Source organism: Meriones unguiculatus, chromosome 11 (assembly GCF_030254825.1).
Source record: "Meriones unguiculatus strain TT.TT164.6M chromosome 11, Bangor_MerUng_6.1, whole genome shotgun sequence".
Taxonomy (NCBI): Eukaryota; Metazoa; Chordata; class Mammalia; order Rodentia; family Muridae; genus Meriones; species Meriones unguiculatus.
In genome coordinates this window covers 100,603,753-100,625,279 of record NC_083359.1, presented here as the reverse complement: position 1 = coordinate 100,625,279, position 21,527 = coordinate 100,603,753, and the positions used below count along the sequence as shown (strand labels likewise).

Here is a 21,527-nt window from a genome sequence, read left to right as displayed (position 1 = left end):
ACATTTATTGTTGGGTTATTCGCAAGGGACCAGGAAAAACCAGGAACAGAATGTTCATAAACATGGAAATGACTAAACAATGTATAGTGCGGGCCATTGTGTAGACTTGGGTGAACATGTTTAAGAGAGCAGCTTTTTACCTGCTGAGATGTCCATGATGAGCTGGATCAAACTAGTTATGGTCAAGGTCTCCCGATTCTCAGCAGCCAGTAGCATGACCTCCAGCATATGGCTGAAACCTTAGCTAGTATGATTAGTGTGCCGCTGTCTTGCTCAGGCATGTGACACGCTCCACAGCCATAACTCTTATAATGTGGGGTACATCAGCAAAACTAGCTTGCATCCATTTTTCTTCACATTTTCACAGACACGATTTATCCGTACAGTAGATCTTAGTAACAGCAACACGTTCCTTCTCCTTTTCCTCGTTAGGCTGAGAACTCTTACCTTTCAATTAAAGGACGCACTGAAAGGCTTTCTCTTCGCTGCGTTCAAATTGCTAAGTATGATTATCCTTGTACTTGGGTCATGATTAAATAAAACAGCTGCTATGTAGCATGGCACTGCGGCACAATGACAGTAGGCCTGACAACTGAGATCTGTCTGCTGAGTGACTCAAGGGAAGATGGTTACACAGTGAGGAGACCCTGGACAAAGATATGAATCATGTCCCAACAGGAAGGAGAGGTCAGTCTGGGACTTCATCACACAACCTAGAACGATTTATTCTCTATGAATCATTTAGTTATGGAATTTTCCAATTATTATCTCTCAACTAATGTTGACACTGGGTAACAAAAACTGAAGAAAATAAAACTTCGGATGAGGAGGAATGGCTGCATGGAAACCCATTATTCCCCATGATTAGGGAAAGAAAGAAACAAACAAACAAACAACCCGGCCCTGTGTGCTTACCTATTTGCTGTTTGTGAGTGCGTGGAGATATGAGTGATGAATACAGGCTACGGTTTTTAGTGTTAATTATGTCAGCTTACTGTGTGGTGTTATCATTCTAACAGCCGCCATCTTCATCCGTGCGCCAGTGGCTACCCTATGAGGCTCCCAAGAGAGAGCCTCTGACTCCTCACAGAAGGGGATGGTGGCGAGGGTGGGGAGAGCCTCCCCTAATAACTCAGCCTCTCTCTTCCTCACCTCCAAGGCCACTGTGTGTACTTCTGCCCTAATCATACGCGCCCACAGCATCTTTGAGGCTGCTCCAGTAGACACAGCACAGAAGGAACTCCATCTGGACGGCCGTGGGGCAGTCATCATCCAGCTGAGATGAGACTTTTCGGCAGTCCAGGTGCCTTGGGACCACGCACCTTCATCCGTGCCCCGTAAGTAAGCCTGAAAAACCCACAGGCTGGGCTTCGGCAGGCTTGCGCTTGGCTTGTTGCTGGTGCCTTCTAAGGAGGAGGTACCCCTTTGTCTGTGTCTCCCAAGGAAAAGGGTTTCCAAAATAGAGCTGGAATGGGAGCTTGTTAGCGTACCAACTCTGCGTCATCTTCATAGTGAAAACAGGGCATCACATGCTTTTATAAGTCAAGCAGCTAATAAACACTGGACTCAAGCTTTGGCTTTGCAGGAAACAGGCAAAGTCACTTAACCTCTTTGCTGTTACTTAACTCCCTTTCCTCTTCAGCAAAGAGGAGTCCACACTGATCAGCAAAGAGGAGTTGTTTTCATTAGCTGGGCCACATTGTAGACAACCCCTGCAGACCAGGCCACAGCTCAGACAAGTTAGTGAATGCTCCAGGAAAGGAAAGCTTATCTTGAGCCACCATGTCCTGCTGACTGTGTGTCCCACTTCTCCCCCTGGTTCACACGATGCCCATCGTGTGGCGGTAGCATTAGAAGGTGGGTCTTCAGGAAATGATTGGGATTAGCCGAGATGAGGACAGTGGAGAGTCCATGACTGGACAAAGAGATGAACAAGGGTGCAGAGCCAGCCTGCCTTCTCCACAATGAAGACACTCCCACTACCTGTGGTCCATGAGGCCTACTCTCCTTGGGCTATCCATCCTTGACCTTGGACTCCCCACACCAGAACTGTGAGGGTAAACACTTTTTGTATGAACCTCCTAGGTTGTAGTGTTCTATTATGGCAGCATACATGGGCAAGACGGCCAGTATGGACTCCTGCCCACATCTGGGTAACCTCACTTCCTCCAGCAAGGGAACAACCAAAGCATCCTCTGTACTCTAGGAAGATAACACCCAGCCTCCCCACAAAGCTGATGCTTGTAACTATCTCTTGGCACAGCCTGCAGAGGACCATGAGTGGTCTGTCGTCCTTATTATCTCCTTCAGCCCCAGAACGGCTCCAGCTGGCTTTCTACCAAATGACAACTTCTAGTCAGGGCCATGCCTCAGTCTCCTGAGAAGGAATGTTCTATAAAGAGAAATAGGGTAATTACACAATTACAGCCCAACTCAGCAATCTTCCTATCTATGGGATATGAGCATCATTTATAACGGTTTGATTCTGACCCCGTATCTTCTGGGAGACAGGACTGGGAGATAATTAGGATGATAAACGACCCATGCCTTATGTGAAGTGCACTGGGTTTACAGCGCAGGCTATGGTGACAAGATCTGAACCCTGGGGAAATGCTCGAAAAAGCAAAACCTGGGGGCTCACCATTCACCCTATCTGCTAGTCACCAGGGGACAGAGGCAACAGTAGGCCAATCGCTTTCTTTCCATAAAAACTCTTCCCTGACGCGTGCTGTGGCCAAACTCATGTTGAGGTGCCAGCTCCCAGGACCTCAGAATGTGACAAGCATTTGGAGATAGGGTCTTTAATGAGGTAATTAAAGTTAAGACCTCACTAGCATGGGCCTTAACCTGACACGAACATCACCTTCACAAGAAGAGGGTTTTAGGACACAGAACACACAGAGGCTAGGCCATAACAGGACACAGGGTGTATGGAGCGATCTGCAGGCCCAGAAGAGGGCCCTCAGCAGGAACCAGTCTTCAATTACCCTGGCCTCATGTTTCTCAGCTCCATTTAAACAGTAAATGTCTAATGTGTTACGGTAGCTCTCGCTGACTACTCTAGTTTCTGAGAAACAGTTAGGGGTCACAGAACCTCAGAAGACTTTTCCGCAAGCCACCAGTTTCCCAACAATCCTCTAGAACTGGGGTAAAAAAAAAAAAAAAAAAAAAGATACCTTGGTTCAAAACTCCATAACCTAGTTTTCACTTGGAGGGCAGGAGACAGTTTGAGGGAAGCGTCACACAGGGGAGAAATTGGGGCACACTCGCCTTTGGCTGACAGTGTATCCCATGGGCACAGACATGTAGGGGGCACCAAGCATGCTTTGAAACACTTGGATGTGCAGAAGTGTCCCTAAAATGCAGCGTAATGTCTTTAATCTCTGTGTGTAAACATAAGGTCTACCGGGAAGGGCAGAGGTTGGAGAGGCAGTGGCAGATTTAAACAGATCCAGAATGAGGAAAGGAAATGCCCTCCTGAGGACCTGGTATTGTTACTGGTGGGTTTGTTTCACTCGGTCATTTGGAAGCCTAACAGGTCATGCGCTGTTTTCCAGGTAACGCATCAGGCTGTGAACGCCATGAACCTGTTTTTCTCCCTGACCGTGGTGGTTAATTTTGATTCTCATCTTGATTGGACTGAAAGCTGTCTAGAGGAGTAATAAAGCACACTGCTGGGTATGTCTGTAAGGGTGATTGCAAAGGTCAATATATCATGAGGGCTCTCTTCTAATCAGGTGACAGATCACCCAAACTACTGACAGGTTCAGAATGAGAACAGACTATGGGGAGGGGCTAGGGCTGTGGAAAGTAGGGCCGGATGGACAAAGTTGGGCCACTAAAGGTGTGTACTTAGCAGTTACACATCACCCTGACCTTTTCCTGTTGGGGCTCCCCTCAGCTTCCTGGCCACCACGATGGGAGCTGCTTTATGGTGGGGAGGGGGAGCCTCTCATGATGGAATGAAGCCTCCAAAACCATGAGCAAAATAAGTCTTATGTAGTTTCTGTCAGGTGTTTGGTCACAACACGAATTCTAATTATAACACTGACCTTACAGGCTGCTAAGGAAAATCTTACACCCTCTGACCTCTCCTTCCACAGCAAGGCTGGGATATCTGTGTTTGAGATCCTTTATCGGCAGCTAAGAACATCTCAATCTCCCTCATTCTTGGCTTCTGTTAGCAGTTAGCATCTCTAGAAAACCCATGAGGTGCCACAATGGCAGGTATTAGATGCTTCTGCAGAGCCTCTCAGATGCTCTCATTGTGCATCCTGCTGAGAGGATGGGAACCGTATGTCCCCATAGCAAGAACCTTCCTGACAGGCTCTTTTTTTGGTTTCCCACCAGGACACTGCGATGCTGGCAGCACCTTCCGCTGGTGTTAACGGTGAAGATGTCACCACTAAAAGGCTATCACAGTGAAGCTGTTCTTGCTGTGTGTCCCCGCCCACCTCCCTGGGCTGTGATTGCTGAACATTGTCCAGAATTCCATCACTGTTTTGACCAGATACAGAAAGAAAACCGTGTGGGTTTCCTGTCCCCTCATAAGAATGGCAGTTTGCATTGGTTTTTCACACTTAACTTATTCAGGGCATTTTCCTAGTCTTTGCGGAGTCTTAGTGAACTAAAACTCCATGTGTTGTATAATTGTCTGTGCCATAGAGACTGCTTAGGGACTGGAGCCAATGAAACTGGGAGCTGGAGTAGGACCAAGATCCAAATTGCTTCAAGAGTCACAAGCCCCATGGAAGTTGCAAAGGGAGCCGACAGGGGAACTCGGAGACATGGCTTCTCCACAGGGAAAAGACACATCTGGAAGAAGCCAGTCAGCTTCCATAACCTGGGAACCCATAGGAATTTCCATCTGCAGCCAAGGGCTCTTGCTTGTGCCTGCCTAGGTATAAATGCTGCTGGGTTTAGCCTTGGGGAGAGGCAAAGATGGGGCAGTGCTGAGAACAAGAGGCCATTAGATTTGGTAATATTGGCCCACTTTGTGACCTAGAAACACAGCTCAAAGATGTTTCCTGCTCCTTCAGCAATTTGGAAAAGGGCTGGAATGAGGACCAAGAAGGGTGAGCATTTTCAGGAGTTGAAAGCAGAATTTTTAACTCTCTCTGCATCTTGGAAAAGGGGACATCTGCAAATAAAGTTTGTACCAAGAGAAAACAAGTTGTCCATGCATTGCTTGAGATGAGTCACCCTGATGGGCTGACCATCTTGGAAGTTAGGAGCCCAACGCCTCCAGCCTACTTGGGCACCCGTTGGCAAATTATTGCTTTTATTGTAGTGCCATTTAGAAAATTATGGCTCTCTAACTCATCCCCTGGAGACACAGAAGGTGGGAATGCCTTTCCACCTGCATTACCGGAGCACAGCTTCCTGCCAACTCAGGAGCTCACAGCCTGAATGCCCATTAGAGTCGCCTAGGACGCTGCTGACAACCCGAGACCTCAGCTGGGCTCCAGACCAACTAAACCAGAAAGCATGGGGGTGGGACCAGGCGGCCCATCTTTTTAAGCTTCCTGGTCGATTTTAATGCACAGGCAGAGTCGGAAGCCGGCGCTCCAGTGCGTCCATTACAATGCTCACCCACTGGGCAGCGAGATGCTCTCGTATTAACAAAGTGTGTCCAACCTGCCACCGGCCTCTTCAGCCTCTTCCACACTTCGTGGCAAGCTTTCTGCCTCATGAATTATAGAAATTATTATCTGTGGCAGTGTGTGGCAGCAGCTCTCAGGGCCACTAATCTCTCTACTAATCCATTTAGCTAATTAACAGGAACCAGAATCCCTGCTGGGTGCTACGGCAGGTACAGAAGGAACAGAACATGATCCTTGCACACAGTAACCTAAGTGTGTAGAATGCATGTGCAGGTGCCACAATATGAGGCTTTGTGTGATGGCAAAGCCTTGAGGAACCCCCCCTGGGAAGGAATGAAAAAGCAAGCAAGCAAGCAAGCAAGCTGTCTTTTGACTAGCTTAAGCATGTCTTCACACCAGCATTTCTTCTTCGTTCTCTCTCTCTCTCTCTCTCTCTCTCTCTCTCTCTCTCTCTCACACACACACACACACACACACACAGTCCTCACATGCACTTATCAACCTCACAATACAGGGCCATGAACTGAGTAGGCTCTGAATGGATTCCAATTAGGTGGTTAAATCTAGCTTGGTGCTTACCAGCTCCATCAAGGCCATCACTGGGCCCTTTTAGCTCCCTCCCTCCCACTCCCATCAGACCCAGATTCCATCAGGTACCATCCAGCTTCACTCAGCCTTGTGACCCTTCATCTCACCTACCTACTTCCCTTGCAGTTCTGAGACACACAGCAGCAGCTATGAGGTGAGGTCTGCTGAGACTGAGGCCTAAAGCTGTCTCCCAGTGTCCACTCCTTCTTTCTGATGAGAGCATCATTTTCCAAAATAAAGACAGATGTGCCCTTTGCACAAAATCTGACTAATCAGTCGAGGAGAAGCAGAGTGCTAACTCCTGGGTTGTATCCTTCAAGGAAATGACCCATCGTGCTTCTTTCCCTCCATCCTGCTTGTACAAGGTTCTGGTGACTCCCCTCCCGGGCTATATGGTCAAGACAACAAGATGGAAGGAATTTGAAGAACCCAAGAGATGGAAGGAATATGGGTTTCTTGATACCCCAGGAGGCAGAGCCTGGATGGGTTACGTTCAGAGTGAGTTTCACTATGTCCCAACCCAGCTACATTGGACCCACTACAGCCAGCTTATGTGTCCATACCCTACATGTCTTGCAATGAACACCTGGAGTTCCTTTTTACACTAATGAAAATGGTAAGAGATTACAAAAAACAAAATTATTTCTAGCACACTGGTCAGTGGTTTAGGGACTCTCGCAGCACTGAGGGCAAGTGTCTGTAAATCTTTATGCTTGGCAGGCCAGGCTATGAGGACCTGTTGACCTGTTTCCTCATGAAGGCCACACACTGGCCAGCCTACTGGCTTCCTGATTATGGCACATATCTGATCATCCTTACTTTCACTGGTCCCCAGAGCTGGAACTAGTATACAAGTAGGAGGTACTAAAAGGGTTTGGAAAATAACAGCTCCCGTGGATGGACACACAGCAGGGTGCGGGGAAGAGCACCTGCCCAGCCAAGTGGCTTTGGTGACCTGAGACTTAACCAGCTCCTCAGCCTCTGTGAAGACTCAGCACAAAGCAAAGCCCTTTGACAAACCTACTGCACCTGACTTGCCAGGATTAGAGTGAGTGTTAGGATTTTCCACAGAAACCTGTGTGTGTGTATGTATACATACATGTATACACAAACATGTATATATGAAGAGAGGCAGGGAGAGAAAGAGGCTGATTATATAGAATTGTCTCACCTGGTCATAGGTCTGGGATGTTTAAGAGATATTTGGGGCACAGGCTTCAGTCCTCCTGATGGGGCTGGCATATGTTCTCTCTTTCCCTTATCCGTCCTTCAACTAACCTAACCCCGTATGTCCCAGGCACCATTTGGTGACTGCTCATGAATGACTGCATATTCTCCCTCTGTTCTAATCACCTGGTGGTCCCCGCCATGTTTCTCTACTCTGGATACCCAGGGGCCTTTGAAAAGAATGCAGACAGTGGGACCCTCTAAAGACCTACTGGATTAGAACTTTCCGAATGCAATCCATCCAGAAAGATGTATGTCACAATGTTTCCACAGGGGAGATTAGAAACCTCCAGTTCCAATGACAAATAGAGACAACGGACTCTGGCATTTGCCAGCATATGATTTCTACAAAAAAGTACCAAGGGCACACTGGAGAACACTGCCCCTTTGCCCTGTGACTTTTGTCCCTTCCAGTCTGTTCCTGTCTTGGTCCCACGATGAGTTCCAGGAAAAAGAATGCTAGTAGGTTTTATGTGGACCTAAGTTTTGAAAAAGTAAAATGCACGTGTGCCACCTCCATCAGACACTGTGAGGAAGAACCCTGGTAGGTGTGGGAAGATAAGATGCGGAAGAGAGCCAACCGCTCCAGGCGTGGCCAACCACGAGGAGAGAACGGCCTGTGGACCACCGCAGCTCCCTCCCTGCCATGCCCCATCAAGACCGCAGAGCCCACCTCACGCCCCTTGGACTCAAGAGAAATGCAAATGGAGGCTACGGTATACTGGCTTGGTTCCTTACTATGAGAGCCATAGAGAATGGTTCCACTGAAAAGCCAGTGTCACTGTGCTTGCCAGGGACATGTCTATTGGACCCTTGTGTGACCCCGCAGCTCTCTGGGAGGAGTGAGGTAAGGACAGGCCTGGGCCTTGCGCCTCCAGCTTCCGGCTCAGAGACCTCATGACAGCCCTGTTTACGTGGTGAGTAACACATTCCATCTCTCCCTCTGACTAACAAGGAGTTTGCCACGGAGAGTGCCTGAAGATAAATTATACATGAGACATTGTGTCGGCATTGCTTGTAAACATTGTTCCGGGATATTTTTACTTTCCTCCAAGCATTCCCTTCAGGGTGAGCTATCCTACCATGAAGTTAGACAGGGTTAGAAAAGAGCCTTAAAGGAAGCCACTGGCCTCATCCAGTGGTGAGCAAAGCCCAGGATAGGATCCCCCAGCCCTGTGTGCCTCTCAGGATTGGTGTCCTCCCTTTAAAACAGATGAGCTGTACTACTGTTGAGGTGGTCCTTATGGCATCCACTTTGAAGCAAACTAATGACCTGCAGTGTAGAGATGCAAACTGTGGACTCCATTCACGGGCCTCAACTTCTCTATCTGGTCAGTGGGGCCAATAGGGTTACCTACTTCCACAGGGCTTCTCTGGGGATTAGATGAGTTAATACCTTTCAAGACAAAGCAGCTACTGCCATTGTTCCACCTTAGATGTCCCCAAGCAATGGGTATTTCTGGTCTGGAAATCTTGTCTACATTATAGACATCCTCTCCACATGAACTCAGGCATTCCGCATAATAGCCTCTGAGTTTATGTGTCCCTCTTCACTGCATTATGTCCTATGATTAAAATATCTCATCCTCATCCTGGCCCCAGGGGCCCCTGCAGGAAGACAGTATTGATAGCTAAAAAGGCTTGAAACCAAGCCTTGTCAACTCCTGTGGCAAAGAGAATGTGATCAGTGGGAGGGCCAGCCTCCCCGTTCTCCCAACTATGAGTGCACGGCAAATATTACACACCCAAACAGTATCTTTCTCAAGATTCTGCCCTGTAATTGCCCTGAGTGTTGGGTCACCTTCCTTAGTCAAAGAGATTGGACAGATTTTGAAACCACCTATCTGAAAAATTTGTGAAATCAGCAAATGGGGTAAACTGTGACACAGAAAAGTACCACTTTCAAAAGAAAGATACAAAGAAAGAAAGAAAGAAAGAAAGAAAGAAAGAAAGAAAGAAAGAAAGAAAGAAAGAAGAAAATAAAAGACATTGGGGATGTAGAGATTGCTCAGGGGTAAAGGACTTGTCACACAGACCTGGTGACCACAGATCAACCTCCAGAATCACATCAATGAGGAAGGAGAGAGTGCACCCACAAAATCGACCTCTGCCTCTCACACCTGATCTACGGAAGCCTGAACACACACTACATACAGACAGCAATCATAAGTAAAAGATTTCCCAGTTAGGAAGGACACACATGTGCAGGGTCCACTGTCTCATGCTCTAATTTGCTTCTTCACCATCTCCCAAGGGCCTGAGTGTCATCGGAGCTCTGCTACGGGAGAGCTGGGAGAGGCAGAGCCTAGCGGGAGGCTCTGAGGTCACCATGGACGCTTCCTCAGAGGGAAATGAGGGATCCCAGTCTCTTCCTCTTTGTCACGTAGCTCATGAGGTGAGCAGTTACCTCTGCCATGATGCATTGACCCTGTCGGGGGTCACATGCAGCCACCTGACTGGAAACTCCAGATGACCGTCAGCCCTTTATATGTGAACTGCCTCAGGTATTTCATCACAGTGACAGAAAGCTGTCCCCATAATAGAACTATATAATAAGTCACTCCAAAATTTAGCGAATTAAAACAAGGGTCATTTACATCAGCTCACACATGTAATAGGTAGATCACGGGATCTGGTGGGCGTGGCTCTGAGCTGCAGATGGCCCACGTGGCTTCCTCGAGTTCGCATTCTCCTCATGTCGCTGGGTTGGCCTTGGAAGTGTCAGAACTTAGAGAGGGAGAGAGTATTCCCTTGAAGCCTCACTACGTACAAATATCTAGCCATGTCCCCTTGTCCTGTGGTGGAGTCCATCATCAGTAAAGAAAAGACATGCTCTACTGTAGCAGGAAGAACTACAAACTATGGACATTTCAGGGACATGTGGCCTAGGACACTGGCACTGGACACTAGCCTCAGAGAGAACCTATCTGGCTGAATGCTCTGCTCTCTGCTTCTTAAAATTCTCAAAAATTTTTTGGACATGAAGTCTTATATTGTCATTTTTCACTGGACCCTGAAAACCACGAAGCCCACCCTGGACACAGTGTATAAGAGTTTGCACATCCATGTGTGCGACAGACTGAGACCACAGGGCCTTCTCATCTAACAGACGTGACTTCAGCCAGGAAAGTGATTGCTTTCGGAGCCACATCATGCGTTTTCTGCAATAGATTCAGCTGACACTGGCAGCTTTATTTCATACCTGAGCTCCTCCCTGAGGCAGAGGTCCCCTCCGGGAAGCTTGAGCCAGAGGAGTACTTGTAGTCTCAGTACCCCTGTGATTGGTCCAGTATTGAACCCAGAGCATCTGCCCCCTCCAGTCACCCCACTACCTCCACAAACCCCACCCACTCCTTCACGTCTCAGTGAGAATTCTCAGGAGGAGAGTGGGGATTGTCCTCCCGCACGTTAAGTCTATCCACTAACACCAGCAAACCTGCCGTGGAATGAGACATGCTCTTGGAGAGCCTAGGACATGAAAAAGGATCTTAGAGTTCTTAAGCAAGAGAGCTGCCCCAGACAGAGCAGCTAGGTCCCCACCACCTCGCCCCACTGCCACTGGGCAGGATCAGCCAAACTCACTATCATTGCAGCCATAAGCCTCCGATAGCCAAAGGAGCCCCAGCGCTGCTGAATCCAGGGCCTCCGCTGATAAAGTAAGTCTCTTTCTCACATCCCAACACTGTGTGTCCCACGTAAGCCCCTTCCCTGAGAACGCTCTGAACTCCCAGATGCAGCTGGCTATCCCGCATTAGTCTGCCCCCATGAGAGGCCTATGTGTGCCTGGGAGCAGCCACCAAGGCTTCCACGACGTGTCTCCCAGACAGAGTGTTCAACAGCCCACGGAGCCTACTACACACCAGGCGGAGAGAGCCCCACGAGGAGCCAGTGGCTTTTGCCGAAAAACATGAATCATAAGCACACATCGACACCAGCACCCTGCGGTTCAGACAGTTACCCAAGGAACACATTTTCTGATAATTACAGAGCTAAAAACGGATCCACTTTCCAAACCGTTCCTTTCCCCCAAGAAGGCCGAGGAGGTGGCTTAGCAACAATCCAAGGCTGAGCCGCATCACTTTCCGGGCTGTTTGGGAGGCTGGTTCCAAGAAATTTCTTGGAAGGTAGAGTTCCCAGAAGGTGGTGACGCCAGCGGGAACCAGGAGGCCTTCCTGCTATCCCAAACACGTGCCCGGAGCTTGGGGATCTGAACGTGGCCTATCTGGAACCTGAGCCACAGGAGGGAGGAGCCTGGGCTGCACCACTTTTGAAAGAAGGATGCCCCCATCATCGTCATAGCCTGTGGACCCATGGAAATGAAATAAAGGATTTTAGAAGTGAGGGGCAGAGAATAAGTTGTTTCTGTCCTCTCACCCTGAGGCCTGGGGATGGAGCTCGGTGGTAGAGCACTGGCCTCGCATGAATGAGGCCCAATGTTCAATACCCAGTGTTACCCACTTGAAAAAGAGTCACCCTGAGCCACACCCCACAGCTCACACAGACGCCAAGGGCACAGGCAGGATTGGAAGGTGGATGTTTGCACACCTCACCGCTGTGGTAGTGTGAATGAGAATGCCCTCCCCCCCTTACCGACTCATACATTTGAATACTTATTCACCAGGAAGCGGCACTATTTGAAAGGATTAGAAGGTGTGGCCTTGTTGGAGTAGGTGTGGCCTTATTGGAGGAAGTGTGTCACTGCAGGTGGGCCTTGGCGCTCTCTCTCTCTCTCTCTCTCTCTCTCTCTCTCTCTCTCTCTCTCTCTCTCCAGAACAGGATGTAGCCCTCAACTACTGCTCCAGCCTGCCTTGATAATAATGGACTAACCCCCACCCAAAAAAGTGGTAAGCAAGCCCCCAATTAAATGCTTTCTTTCCTAAACTGCCTTGGTCATGATGCCTCTTCACGGCAATAGAACAGTGACTAAGATAACGACGGGTTCTTTAATCCTAAAAAACCCGGAGTTGGTCGCAGCAGACATTGGTATGTGGGGCTAAATGCTGACTGAGAAGGGCAAGGGCTGGTCTTGAACCCATGATATCATGAACCAGAGGGAATGAGTAGGACCAAAGAAGCTATAAGTTAAAGTCTTCTGAGTCAAAATAAGTATGACGACGTGGAGTTAGCAATTTATTTTAAAATACAGGCAAGCTGGGCACGGTGGCATGCACCTATAATCCCAGCACTAGGGCTGTGGAGGCAGGAGGATGAGGAGCTCAAGGTCAGCCTCATCTACATCATGAATTCAAGACCAGCCTAAGATTTATGAGACCCTGTCACACACACAAAGCGGATTAAATAAATAAATAAATGCCATACTTAAGGGGTGCGGGTAGTATACCATAGATGTTTAGTACTGTCCTGACACCCCCAAAATAAGGACTATGGCAGTGCTCCTAACAAGGGGGACCAAAATAGTAAACACAGAGTGAGCACCGTCAATAGGCTACATGCTGCTTTTCATTCGCTGTAACTACATCTGACGATCAACAGCGCAGACCTTCCTGAGCCGCATAGCACACCTAGGCCCCGCTGTGCGGACAGCCAGATGAAGACTACGTGAGCTATTCCCAAGAGCCAGATGCGGAAGTCTCAACAACTAGAAATCACACTCAGAAAGAAATCTTGTTTGGCTGACCTCGATGGAAATGGCCTTGGGTACCCAGGGCAGCCAGACGCAGAGGCAAAGTACAGAGAGTAGCATCATAAGCTGAAAGCCGGCCTTGTGGCGAGAGCCTGGAGCAGCAGGGAGGCATCTGAGAGGCATAAAGTGTCAGGCACTTGACTGGTTAGCCCCAAGGTGCTGGCCACTCCTGGGGGCCAGGGAACCATGAGGCTCCAGGGGTATCACACAGCTACTGTGCCGGGGGCCCTCAGCTCCGTGTTCCTGCCCTCTGATGTCTATCCTGGACTATCTTTCCTGGTGTTGCTCACCACAGTGAACAGCAATGTGTCTAACTAGCATCAGAGGCAGCATCTGGAAAGGAAGAAGTAAGGGGAAAAGCACTTGGAATACAATATTTCCCGAGTTAAACGTTGCTCTGGCATAGGCAAAGCACATGCAAATTTGCATATGTCAAAGTAAATAAATTCCTGTATAGCTTACTTCACATCCTTCCTCTGACCTTGGGAAAAGCCTAGGGCATAAGACTGTAGGCAGCAGGACCTTCATAGGGGCAACCACCAACCACTGCCTCCTGTGGCCAGTCTGTGGTCAGGCAATAAAATAGAAGGCTGAGTAAGGCTAAGAGTCATGAATATGGATGATCACCTGCCAGAGAACACAATGTGATAAGTGCGGGATGGGAGGGCGGCAACTTGCAGGGTGAGACAAGAGTTTGATTTTTGTCTTGCTCCAGCCTGTGTCTCTTACACGTTGTCTTAAAGAACAAACCAGAGAATACGGAATTGATGACGGGAGTGTGTTACTGTTGTCTGTGACAGTATCTCAAAAGTAATTAGCATATTTTGATGCAAATTATATGCTAGTTTCTTAATCACTCTTTATTCCTTGGATCACTAGTATTATCAAATGTATGCTCTTCTCTGAGTATGCATCCCTGCTGAGACAAAGAAGATGTGGAATTCTAACATACAGGGCTTCTTAGACAGCATTAAAGGGCAAATATTAGCTAGAGAAATGACTGGATTTTTTTTTAAATTAGACTGTCTCCAATGAAGTACAGAAAAGAACTTTAAAACTTTGTAAAACTGTTTCCCTTTTGTCGATGTTGGTGAGGTGCCTGGTTTTGCAAAAGACTGGCATTTGGACAGACAGGTAGCTTTCCTGTGGCCTGTACCCTCCACTCTGTACGGAGGTCAGGGATAGCCATTGATTCAGGCTGTGGACCTTGAAGATTTTACCCAAGAGTCTCTGTTCTCTAAGCTCTGCTGATTCACTGGAGAAGGGCAGAGTCTGAACAGACAGTGCCAAATGCCCACCCTGAGTGGCACACACACGCTGTGCTCCCAGAAGGAGTTTTTGCTCCCCACTTTAATAGCCCCTCCCTGCCCCAGCCCCCCAACACACCCAGCCATCCATCCTGCGAAATGGCCAGACTGCAAAGCTGAGTGACAAGCTCAAACCTCAAGACACCCAGCATCTAGTTAAAAACTTCCTTAAGTCAGGAGGTGTGGTTAAAATCCTGAGCCCAGCACAGACAGGAACAAGGACTGGGAGGTAGCAGGAGCTGTAAATGCCAACCGTCATCATACGGAAAAGAGAAATCCTTCAACTCCAACCACAGAGCCCCTGGACACATGCAGTGTCTTGCTGACAGTTGACGGGAGGCCACCTCCTGCAATTAGCATCTTGCCTCTGAAAGTTTCCAGAGAACCGAGACCTGCTCCTGCCATGCCCACCCTGCTCCATTCACCTGATGACACCTTTCTCTATGACCCTCCCTCCGTCCACCTTGGTGACCCCTCTGACCTTTCTCAGGAGGAAGCAGATGCGTTCGATGTTCCTCAGCCGCTCCCTCTGAGGATGCACAGGAAAGAAAGGAGAAAGGACGTTAACGGTGGTCTGCGGGGATGAGAAGCACGTAATCTGCTCCCGCAGAGGAAGCAGAACCCACCAAAGACCCATCCCGGGCACACGCCAGGGGTGCCCAGCCAGTGGCTCTCCCCAGTCTGAACTATTTGCATTTACCTCACCAGAGCTGCTTTTTTTTTTTGTTCTTTTATTCTGTTTTGTTTTGTTGTTTCTTTAGAGACAGAGTCTTACTCTGTAGCACAGGCCAGCTTGGAATTCACTGTGTATCCCAGGCTGGCCTCAAACTCATGACACTGCCCCCTGTGTCAGCCTCCAAAAGGAGGTTTTGCAGGCATGAACCACCATCCATCCTGCCAGAGAACTCCCCTGGCAGGCTGGTGAGATGACTTGGGAAGTAAAGTGTTTGTTTGCCACTGCAGGCATGAGGACCTGAGTTCAAATCCCAGAACTCACGTAACGAGCCAGGAGTAGTGGCATTTATCTGTAATCTCAGTGCTGAGGAGGCAGCGAGAAGAGGATGCCTGAGGCTTGCTCGCTAGCCAGTCCAGACAAATCTAAGACATCCGGATTCAGTGACAGGCCCTGGCTTTTATTACTATGACGATGACTTGGTTATGTGTATGTGTGTGTGTGTCAACGTATGGGTATGTGCACATGAGCACTGGTATCCACAGAGCCCAGAAAGGGCATCAATCCCCTGTAGCTAGAGTTACATCCAATGTGGGTGCTAGGAACCAAACTCGGGGCCTCTGTGAGAGCCAAGTACAGGATCTTAACCACAGAGCCAAGCTTCCAGCCCTACGAGACAGCCTTAAAAAATAAAAACAAAACAAACAAAACCCGCACAGAGCAATTGAGGAAGACACTCGACATCAACCTCTGGCCTCAACACACATGTGCACATGAGCATGTACACACATAATGTATGTAATTTAAAAAACCACTCCTGGCAAAAGCATGCATTCCCCTATCCCTGCCTAGCACTCATTTTCTTAGAGTCAAGGTCCCCAGATGCTCTGGCTGCAGAGCGGGCACCACCTGCTCACTGGGTGTCTCAGGCCCCGGGCACCTCACTGCCTCTCCAGGGGCAGTCCGAGTGTCTCCTCATTAGTGGCTACAGTCTTGCTTTGCCTTTTCCATGTGACTGTACTTGGAGGAAGCACACCCTCCCTGGACTCAGCTACCAATTTGTGCCCTGGGCTAGGACTTTTCTAGAAGTCAAGTCCATCTGTCTCCAAGGACTGGCTCGTTTCCAGGGGAAGGTGTTACGAAGCCGGACAGAGGATGCTGCCCACGGCAGATGCTGCCTTTCTCTGCTGTAACTGTCAAGATTTCTGAGCCTCTCGGAACACAGCTGTGGCATCTCTGGTGCCTCATTACTGAAGCAATTTGGTTGCGGTAGACATAATGGTAATGAGTTTCCTTGTGGATCAGGAGAGCACAGGTGGCTGGGACACTTCAGCTTCCCTAATTGAATCATAGATATGATGATCTCTGTGCAGCCCCGAAGCCCAGAGGGAGGAGCCACATCAGGAGGAGTTAGCGCCCGTGTGGAAGTGAAGAGAAGCTGCGCACGTGAGAGAGTTCATACTGACATGCACACACAAGGAACACACACACACACACAAATTCAAATGAGTTTCAAGCCCTCATTAAGAAGTGCATTGCACAGTCAGCAAGTTCTTAGAACCCAAGTTCCTCTAGGGCCAGAATGAGCAGCCAATGAAGCAAGTTTGTAAGTGTCAGAGCCTGGAGTGTGGTTCTGGAGGCTTTGAGGAGGCCAGAGGACTGGAGACAGTTAAATGAAGCATTTCACTCCCTGCTGGGAAGTAATGTCCTGACAACAGGGAAAATCATAGCATGTCTATATACTCGCCTAATTACAGCTTTTAGGATTTTTGGTTTTGTTTTTAATCCCTCTCCCCCAGGGGCACCCCGGGCTTTGGTCTGTCCATGAGATGTCTGGGCTCCGCAGGACTCAGCTCCTTAATTAATCTGATAACTAATTAAAGTGTTGCTCTAACAGGAGTTTACAGAAGAGAACGGAGCGGGGATGTTCAGTGGTAAGGCATTTGTCATGTGTGGATTATGCATAGGCTTGTGCTCCACCCCAGCCCCACAGGAAGAGAAAGGGGCAGAGGCTCACACCTTCATCCTTCAGTACCCACTTCTGGTTCTGGCAAGCAGTTCTGGATGGTAGCTAGTGTCTGTTGTTCCTGCACTCTCCTTTTCCAGAAGCACCCCTCCCTTTCCCCTCAGGGGCGGATGGGGGAGAGGGTAGGCTAGTCCTAACCTGATGCCTAAATAAAGGACTTGTGATAAGCTCCAGGCTCCACAAAAGCATCTCCAGGTTTCACCAGGTGCTTAAGACCTGCCATGGAACTGGCATGATGGAAACAGGGCTGGATAAATTTCCCCACTCATTCTGTCTGCTTGGGAATCCTACCAGAAACCTCTAGATAAGCTGGAGAAGGGAGCTCAGGCTCCTGGCTTCCTGGCATTCAAAAATGAACACACTTGGCTTCAGAGCCATCCTGGGCACCTATGGGTACTGATGAGCAGGTGTGTACTTTTGGTGCCAAACTCAGTGTCCAGAAAGACACAAGCCCCTTGGCAAAACCATTCAGGCCTGGCAGAGCCAAGTTATCACAGGTGGGTAGTGAGGCTGGTGGAGGAGAATAAAGCGGGTTTTAAAAATCACAACTTTTATGAAACACACTAAGCTTTCAAGCGGCTCTTAGGGGTACTTCCAACTAACCTGGTTTGCTTTTTATAGCCGACTTTGAAATAGTTTGGCTCTATTTTCTAGAATCAAAGACTGCTATGCCAAATGGGGGGCTTAGATGGTCATAAAGCAAGTCTTTTCAAGAACCAACGTGAGCTGGTAGTCAGAAGATGGGCTTAGGAGACGGGCAGAGCTGGGCTCCAGACATGACGTCCAGAAGCCGAACCCAGAGCTTATCAACCAGAATCACACAAGCGTCCCTGATATGCAACAAGCTGACCCCAAGCTGCCGGTTCCAGAGACGAAAGCCCACCAGACAACGGGACTGTACCTAACACTTCATCATCCGTCTACCCTCCATGAGAAACCCAACCATCGACCACCTTCTACAGAGCAAGAGGTCCATACGCAGCACCTACACACATTGTGGACATGCTGGCCAACACAGGGCATCTGTCTACGGTCAGAGATAAGGAGCCAAAACCCACTGGCACCAGGTTTTGAGGACTCAGCACCATAGTGCAGGAGATCCCTCCTCTGGGCTACAGGACCTGCCACACTCGACTGGCAATCTATTCCAAGAGCTCAGCCGACCTCAGCAGGAAGGCTATGGAACAACAGTTAGCAAGGAGCAGAGGCAGGACCAGGACAGAATGTTCTTCTTTATTCTGCTCTTTAACACCCCCCCACTGTCCCTCACAAGCCATGCAACTTGTGGGGACATCACCCACACACCCCCAGCTCCTCTACTTACCGCATGAACGGGGTTGCACTGGTCTATGGGACTCTTAAAATCCGTCCTTAACTCGTCAAAGGCGATTATCTGAAACAGAACACACAGAGTCAGGATACTGTGCACGTGTGGCTGGTGCAGCTACCAAAACCTTCCTGCAGCTCTGCTCCCCAGACACCACGGGAGGAAAGGATGGGGAGGACGCTGGACACACAAGCCTCACCAGGAGCCAACCACTGTCAAAACTCGCCATGGGCACATGGGTTCATTGTCTCTGTCTATCATGTTTTTGTTGAGCCGTCCCAGATAACTTTTTTTTTTGTATCAATGTTCCATTCCTTATGCAGCCTATATAAAGATGTAAAAAAAAAAAAGAAGAAGAAGAAGAAAACATTCCGATGGAGCCAAGTTTGATAACGGCAGAAAAATGTTAAAACCTCCAACCAATATTTTAGCATCTTCCCTGATGGTCACTGTGATTGACTGACTGACTGACTGATTGGTTTGGCAAAGATGAACTGTAAACAAATAGAAGTCAGGGAGAAAGGAGGACAGAAAGCAAAGCTGAGTTATCTCAATGAGAAACGATCACGCCTCTGAATTTCCAAAGACTGGATCAGCAATCCCCAGGAAGGCCACGCCTACTACTGCAGACTCTCAGACTCATCTGGATATAGACTCCAAGCTCCCTAGGGAGGTGTGGATCCCCATTTGTCAGAGAAGAAAGACAGGAAGGTGACCTTCAGCCACCATAGGATGAGGCATGTCCCATCAACAGAAGGAGCCAAACTAGGGTGAAGGCCCTCATCCTAACCCAGCCATCCTATCAGCCACAGGAAACCAAATGGCAGAATGCAAGGGACTCTACTCTCCTGTGGGGAGGCTTTGGGTGTCCTCAGCAAAGTCTCTTCATGGCTTTAGTTTGGAGCTTGGAAGTTATCTGAGGGCCCATGTGTTAAAGAGTTGGTACCCACCCCGTGGCACTTGGGTTTGGCTTGTTTGTTTGTTTGCTTGTGTGGGTGGGTGGTTTGGTTGGTTGGATTTGTTATTGTTTGTTTGTTTTGTTTGCTTTGTTTTTGTTTTGTTTTCTTTGGGTTTTGAGATGGGGTCCATGTATACTGGGCTGGCTTCGAACTTACTATATATATATATATATATATATATCTGAGGATGACCTTGAACTTCTGATTCTCCTGCCTCCCTCTCCTAAATGCTGAGATCACAGGTATGTAACACCACACTTGATTCACGCACTAACTTAGAGCTCAATCCTAAGCAAGCACTCTACCAACTGAGCTATACCCCAGTCCATTGCTATATTTGGTAGCAAAAACCTTTAAGAATCGAGGCATAGTGAAGTTAGAGCTTTTGGGTTTTATTAAGTTGTTTTTGTTTTGTTTTGTTTTGTTTTTTTCTTCCCGACCACTGCAGTGAAGAGGTGAACAGGCCTTCTCTACCATGTGGCTCCTTTCCATGATGTTCTGCCCGACCACAGAACCAAATTCATAAGGCCAAGGAATCATGGGCTGAAGCATTTGACAACACCATGAATTAACATGGCATGAAGAACCAAGGGAGGGTGACTGACTTTACCCTGAAAAGCAGTGTATCTGGAGCATCCGTAAGTCCCCCTGACTTCCACGTGTCTACAGAGTCAGAACACACTAGTGTGGTTTGTTTACGGGGACACTCCCACACCACTTTTGATGGACGGTTGGTTATCTAGCCAGGACTTCCCAGGACAATCCTTCTGCTGCTGGCTCCCTCCATCTGAGCATCATCTTCACTGGCCTGACCTAAAGCATTCATTGACGCACAGTGAATCACAGCCTGCAGGCCAGGCCGGCTTGACACCCACTCTCTTATGACTGGTGGGCTAAGAATGAATCACATTTTTTTTAAAGAGTTGAAAAATATCATTTGAAGGAAAATACTGTTTTGTAACATGTAAAAGGAACAAAAGAAAAAGAAAAGAAAAGGTAAAAACAATTCTCTGCAGCCAGGCATGGTGGTGCGCACCTTTAATCCCAGCAGAGGGAGGCAGAGGCAGGGGAATCTCTGTGAGTTCGAGCCCAGCCTGGTCTACAAAGTGAGTCCAGGACAGGGCTACACAGAGAAATCATGTCTTGAAAAGCCAAAGGGGTTGGGGGGGAGAAAAAGGAAGGAAGGGAGGGAGGGAGGGAGGGAGGGAGGGAGGGAGGGAGGGAGGGAAGGAAGGAAGGAAGGAAGGAAGGAAGGAAGGAAGGAAGGAAGGAAGGAAGGAAGGAAAGGTAACATGTAAAAAGAAAAATATGCTAAATTCAAACCTTGGTCCATGGATAGAGTGTTACCGGTGCTTGGTTGTGTTCTTTCCCTTTCTGTAGACTGCTTTTGAAGACTCTGGGGCAGAGTCTTGATATATCTACTAATATATCTATAATATACTAATAATATTAGATATGTAATAATCTAATATTATTAGTATATCATTGATTATAGTAATATTATATGATATTAATTATACTCTTAATATTATATAATATTATGATACTGTATTAATATTATATAATATTAATATATCTAATATGTAATATATGTGATATAATATTATATATTAGATATATTATAGTATAGTACATATACTATAATATATATAAAATATACTACCATATCTACAAATATATCTACTAATGTGTTTTTTAGCAAAATAGCTGATCTCTGGTCTGTTGTTGTATTTGTCCTCTACAGGGTTGGCATCCCAGACAGTGGCCACCCACCATAGGAGGCTAATATTTCAATTAAAGTTGTATTGGTTAAAATTCAACCTGTAGTCATATGTTAACTGTTTAAAAAAAAATACAACCAGGGGTCTGGAGAGACAGCTCAGGTGGTAAGGTGTTCACCACACAAGCATGGGGACCTGAACCTAACCCCCAGCACCCCTGGAACAGCTGGGAAACATGGCCGTATCAGAACTGGGAAGGCAGAAACAGGAGGATCCCTGGGGCTTGCTGGCCAACCAGACTACAAATCTGTGAGTTCCAAGTTCAGTGAGGGTTCCTGTCTCAAAAAGGGAAGTGGAGAGCAACCAAAAAGACGACCTGTTTACATGCAGACACAAATGTATATATGATCATGATCATGTACACACACACACAGCCACATAAGTCTGTTATC

General features: G+C 48.0%; 1 protein-coding gene across 2 annotated transcripts in view; it reads right to left on the bottom strand.

Moving 5' to 3' along the window:
* Cnih3 (cornichon family AMPA receptor auxiliary protein 3) overlaps positions 1-21,527 on the bottom strand; it is a 108,972-nt gene that overhangs the window by 40,876 nt on the left and 46,569 nt on the right. For both annotated transcript variants that reach the window (XM_021633650.2, XM_060364832.1), the window contains exons 2-3: positions 18,393-18,461; positions 14,851-14,898 (exon numbers count right to left, since the gene is read on the bottom strand). In XM_021633650.2, the coding sequence (XP_021489325.1) occupies positions 14,851-14,898; positions 18,393-18,461 (117 nt within the window). The remainder of the gene's footprint in view (positions 1-14,850; positions 14,899-18,392; positions 18,462-21,527) is intronic.